Source organism: Cryptomeria japonica, chromosome 8, assembly GCF_030272615.1.
Source record: "Cryptomeria japonica chromosome 8, Sugi_1.0, whole genome shotgun sequence".
Taxonomy (NCBI): Eukaryota; Viridiplantae; Streptophyta; class Pinopsida; order Cupressales; family Cupressaceae; genus Cryptomeria; species Cryptomeria japonica.
In genome coordinates this window covers 348,926,435-348,932,534 of record NC_081412.1, presented here as the reverse complement: position 1 = coordinate 348,932,534, position 6,100 = coordinate 348,926,435, and the positions used below count along the sequence as shown (strand labels likewise).

General features: G+C 38.1%; 1 protein-coding gene across 2 annotated transcripts in view; it reads left to right on the top strand.

The window, feature by feature from the left end:
* The first annotated feature begins 367 nt into the window (after positions 1-367).
* LOC131045354 (serine/threonine-protein kinase haspin homolog) overlaps positions 368-6,100 on the top strand; it is a 99,014-nt gene continuing 93,281 nt past the window's right edge. The window contains exons 1-5 of one of the 2 annotated variants that reach the window (XM_057978943.2): positions 368-535; positions 620-731; positions 821-913; positions 1,111-1,204; positions 1,423-2,231. In XM_057978943.2, the coding sequence (XP_057834926.2) occupies positions 520-535; positions 620-731; positions 821-913; positions 1,111-1,204; positions 1,423-2,231 (1,124 nt within the window). In that variant the 5' untranslated portion in view covers positions 368-519. The remainder of the gene's footprint in view (positions 536-619; positions 732-820; positions 914-1,110; positions 1,205-1,422; positions 2,232-6,100) is intronic. The other variant, XM_057978944.2, reaches the window with a different exon arrangement.

Here is a 6,100-nt window from a genome sequence, read left to right as displayed (position 1 = left end):
TCTTACTCACTTAAAGCCCATTGATGACAATTCCATTTTTATTGATGTATGTGATAAATTTAGTAACCATGGTTGTTTTGAACACTCAATGCCTTTCTTTTTTTATTGATGTTTGAATTTAGTCTGACTTTAAATATATATTTTTTATTTAAACTTAATTCGACTTAAATTATAAATATTTACCTTTGTATTAACTTTTTTTACTAATATGTTATTATTTTTAAGCTACAAATTGATAACAAATTTATTTATAAAAAATTCTGGCTGTGAATATTTGTATGGTTGATTTTTTAATTTATTTAATTTTTAATTTAAAGTTTATGGTGATGAAAATCTATGTAGTGGGAAAACTCAATATTCAAATTAGCGCGAGCTCCATTCCCCCCCGGTATATTTCCAAAATAGTAGATGACATATGGACTGTCTGGGAGTTGAGCATCCGCGGCCTGTAATTTGAGCCCCAATAGGCAATTCTTTTGCATATGCGTCTGGTTTAATTTCATATAGTGGCCGGCATTTATGGGCAGCCAGCGAGGTAAGCTTCCCCGTGTTTGTTTGGCTACCAATAATGGCATGCGTAGTATTAAAATTTGTTATTGATGGTTTGTGAAATGAGCAGGAGTGCCCGGTGTGAGATGGAGCGACATTGTAGGCGAGGATGATCACCCGACTGCGGTATACACGCGTAAGGGAGGATCTCAAAACAACAAGGAGAAGCAGAAGCATCCCCAGTAAGTCATTCTATGCAGTGTGCTTTCACTGATTCACTCCACTGTTGAAATTAATGACAATATGTATTCGGGGTTATTTTCCATCACAGAAACGATAGAGATGGTAATGGCGATACTCGGCCTCCTGCTACTGCGCGGAATACTCGCAGGCAAAGTTGGATTTGCCGAGCGCTGTCTTCTAGGTTAGCATTACCTCACCTTCAATTTATAAGCTGAAAGTGTACAGTGTGCATATTGTTTGTTATTTAGAACTTAAGACACGCCAAATAACAAACAGTGTACTGGCTGTTTAACCTTTTCCCAATTTATATGGAACAAGAAGTAGCCATTTTTAAACTGATCAACAATCCAGTGTAAAGATTACGTATGTGTGTGGCAGAGGAAGCAAGAGCATTGCATCTCATGTTACACAGGATGAACGTACAAACAAACGGAGGAAATCTAAGAAGAAAGGCCAATCTAGAGTTTCAAATGTAAGGCTTGCACTTTGTTGGGGAGTTTCAACTATTTAAGATGAATATTTATGTTTGCAAACTTTTTTAATCACATTCTGTGATCCATCAATGAGAAAATCAGAAAGTTTTAAAATAGTGTCATGTTTTTGATTGCTTATACATTGTATGGTATATTAAATGCTCAAAATCATATCATATATGAAACTACTCATTTTATCCACTGCTGACATTTACAGAAAAGGATGGAAATCCCTCCAATTGATTTTATTGAGGAAAAAAAATCTTACTTTAAAGATGTTGATTCTTTTGAGTTGGACGAAGAGGAGGGCCCATCACCTGTGCAAGCAATTTGCCCAAGATTGGTAGCTCCAAGCAAATTGGATCCATTGCAGAGTTTGGTTAAGGGTCTTGATGTTGTATGGGAAGAGTCTGGAGGTGAATCTTTTTCACACAATTCAGATGGTGAACTCAGCAATTGTTCAGATTTGATTTCCCTTATACTTAACACTCCTTCCGCTTTATCTCAGTCCTCCGCATCTTCAGATATTTTGATATCATCAGATGGATTTTCATTCCATAAGGTTAAACCTTCAAAGCAACCTCCACCTGAAGTATCAGATGATGTTTCAATCTATAAGATTAAATCTTCAAGGCACGTATCTTTGAAAGAGTCAAATGAAAATCAAGATGCAACTGCTGAATGCCCTGATAGGGGGGACGTCATTCAAGAACCTGTGAACACCCATTCGACAGTTCAAGAGAATAGAAATAAGTCTTCATTGTCTGATGCAAGTTACATCTCAGAGGCTTTTGGCAAAATGGAGATAATTGGCGTGCAGAAATCTCAGAACGTTGAGTACACAAAAGTAGAAGGTAAATATGTGGAAGAGAATGATGAAGCTGGAGTCTCAAACATTGAAGATCCCTTTTCACTATTGACTTCAGAAGAAGATGAACCTTATGAGATGCCAGCTTTGGGAAAAATACTTCAAATTTGCGGGCAGACAAGGCCAATTAGACTTTTTGAAGCATGCTCTGAATTTTGGTTTGTTCTCTTTTCCTTCTTTTACGTTCTGGTGAAGCTTTTTTTTCTCTGAATTTGTTAGTTTTGTCAGGCCTTTGTTCACATGCACCTACATTTTAGTCTAGGTGCATATATAATTATATATGAATCTTTCCACTGGCTAAATTCTTTTGGAATTTAGAAGGTTCTGCACTCTGTTGAAAAATGATGTAATAAATGCAGGTCAGAGATGGGCTACTATAACACACGTACATAAAACATAGAGAGGAAGTATGCAGCAAATGGGAGATGCATTACAGAGTTTTCTAAAAAACTCAATGCTATATTCACATTCCTGTAAAGAAATATATTAAACTATGTTTTATTTTGCTACTCGGTGATTTTCTACAGAATTTGTAGCAGCTGAATCTGAATCAATTAAATCCGGATTGGAGTGGGCTGTCTGGAGAAATATTGCCATAAGATTTATACTTTAGATTAAATTCTAACTCCCACTTTACCTTCCTTTCTATCTTAGCATCACTTAGATCCTCCTGGCTCTCTTGTATACCTCGTATTTCTCTTAGCCATTTAGGCATCCTTTGGGTGCGTAGGACCATAGATAGTCGTGACTGCTACAATTGATCCTGGACAGTTGTGATCCGTTTAGCTATTTTTAACTTAAGGTCAAGTCAATTCTTTTGACCATAGAAGGTAGCATCGGCAGGGCAGCATACAGCTCTATGATTTAGCATGTGTATACATAGTCTAATCTTAGGTCTATTTGAAAACACCAAAATGATGTATCTCATTTACAATAGATTTTTGTATTGACATTTAATGACAATTAGGGTTGTTAAAACTTGAACCAGAATATAGAAAACTGAAACAAGATACACATAATCTATCGTGGAAAACCCTCCACTTGAGGGTGAAAAACCCAGCCTTACAAAATGAATCTTTTATTATGATAGCAAGTCTGATACAATAATAAGAAGTCAAGAACTAAATACGGTTGTTATCATATAACAACCCACAGAAATCTGAACCTGTTCAAGAGAGACTGAACCACAGAGAGAAGACTGAAAAATGATGAAGATCGCAGCATAAATGATCTCCAACAAAAGCTCGAACATTACACAGAAGCCCAAACCTTACACAAGAAACTTGAACATTACATATGAAGCCCGAACATTACACAGGGTGATTATCAAACAAAAAAAAATGAATGACGGAAAGCCTTCAGCTCTACCCACGGCTGCCTTATCACCAACCTTGAATAGGAATCCGTCATAACCTGCAATAAGAAAGAGAACAATCAACGCACAAAAAAGACCAGACTCTTCACGTACTCTCCCGAACTAGCCATTACTCTTCCCCATGGGAATGACAAGAGTGATGCATAAAGAAAGAGGTTGGTTACACCACCGACGCAAGGAGGAAAGGCAACCGACGAACTCCATACGGGAATAGAAACGGCAGCCAGCACAGAATTACTCCACATCGGATAAGAACAGCTGGCAAGGCTTCTTCAGAAAATCTCTGTCGCAGCTATAAACCTTCAACACTCCCTCTTAGCAGGAGAGAGATCTTCAAAATGTCATCACATGACAAGTACACATAGCTGCAACCAAAAGAATGTCAACAAAAAAAAATCTCATCACAGATTTTCCCAAATAAAAAAAATGTTATCTCAGCATAGCAATATTCACCATAGCTATTCCTAGAGGGTGAATCAGAAAAACAGAAAATAAAGTTATGAAGTCACACACATGACTTCCACCATGGTTACTCCTAAAGGGTGGATCCACCATAGCTACTCCCAGAGGGTGGAACAAGGGATTTCACCTCGAACTTCTCTCGTAGAGAATAACTCATTAACAAGGGATTGCACCTCGAACTTCTCCCTCACAGAGAAGAATTCATTAACAAGGGATTGCACCTCAAACTTCTTCTTCACAGAGAAGAACTCTTTAACAAGGGATTGCACCTTGAACTTCTCCCTCACAGAGAAGAACTCTTTAACAAGGGATTGCACCTCGAACTTCTCTCTCACAAAGAAGAACTCATTAACCAAAAGATGTGGCTTCCTCTGAAGCTGAAAGAATCAAACTCCTTTTGAAGCTGAAAGTCAAGCTCCCTCTGAATAGTAATTCCTCCTCTTCAAGAAAATGTCTACAGTCACCAACTCAATCTCATGGCAACCATCATCAAGGTCTTCCTTCCTTGAATGCAATCTCTCATCATCCTTTTATAATTTTGCTCAGCAATGGAATTTCCATTCACTTGGATTGATCACATTGAAGCACCTAGTGATGATCTGATGGCTGTGTGGCCTTTGGCCCTCGCCATCACTCATCATCTATCCACAATATCTGCCCTGTGCATAGTTTAAGCATCATCTGAAGAATTGTCGTTAATATCATCCACAACAAAGTGATGGACCAACCACATAAATGCGACAAAAATCCACCTGTAGTAGGGTGTGCCAGAATGCTAAGCTGCAGTGCCCATCCTAGGACAAAAGCACAGGATCTACCTTCAAGCGGTTAGGCTCTATAGGAGGAACCTGGCTCTGATATCATGTTAAAACTTGAACCAGAATATAGAAAACTGAAACAAGATACACAAAATCTATCTTGGGAAAACCCTCCACTTGAGGGTGAAAAACCCAGCCACACAAAATGAATCTTTTATTATGATAGCAAGTCTGATACAATAATAAGAAGTCAAGAACTAAATACGATTGTTATCATATAACAACCCACAGTAATCTGAATCTGTTCAAGAGAGACTGAACCTTCACAGAGAGAAGACTGAAAAATGATGAAGATCGCAGCATAAATGATCTCCAACAAAAGCTCGAACATTACACAGAAGCCCAAACCTTACACAAGAAACTTGAACATTACATATGAAGCCTGAACATTACATAGGGTGATTATCAAACAAAAAAAAATGAATGACGGAAAGCCTTCAGCTCTACCCACGGTTGCCTTATCACCAACCTTATATAGGAATCCGTCATAATCCACAACAAGAAAGACAACAATCAACGCACGAAAAAGACCAGACTCTTCTCGTACTCTCCCGAACTAGCCATTACTCATCCCCACGGGAATGACAAGAGTCACACATAAAGAAAGAGGTCGGTTACACCACCGACGCAAGGAAGAAAGGCAACCGACGAACTCCATACGGGAATAGAAACGGCAGCCAACACAAAATCACTCCACATCGGATAAGAACCGTTGGCAAGGCTTCTTCAGAAAATCTCTCTCGCAGCTATAAATCTTCAACAAGGGTAATGGTGCTACACCAAAGAAAGGTTGTTCTCAGAGATGAGTTGTACACCTAGACATATGCTAGCTCTTAGGTAGTCTCTTCCATGGTCTATTAAGGCTTCCCTAGCCTTCTTGGCTTCACTTACAACATTTTATATCATGACATGACTCTTTGATCAAAGTAAGAGATTGATGCAAAAGAGGCAAGGCTCACCCCCTTGGAATGATTAACACTGGTTCCCTTGTTTTATAATTCACTTTGGTGCCCAATTAACAAAATTGGACAAGGGTTCCACTACACCTGAGAGAATTTCCATTGAAGCTGATGTAGCAAGAGAAACAATAGGTAGATAACTCTTGGCTTCACAAAATTTGCATAGTTGAACACATTGGAAACTCTTGGAGTGAAATTCTTCTAATTTCTTTTGCAAAATTAGAACACACAATCTTGGTTAGTTACTCATTTGTTAATGGCATAAATTACTTCCCCTCGGCATTTCCTTGAGAATCAATGAAAAAACATCCTTGGATTTATTTATTGCTTTTGGGAAGCAAAGGTAGAAACCAAATTCGAAGTTTTGAGAAAAATAGCATAATGCAAATGAAATTTCATAAAAGCTATGACTA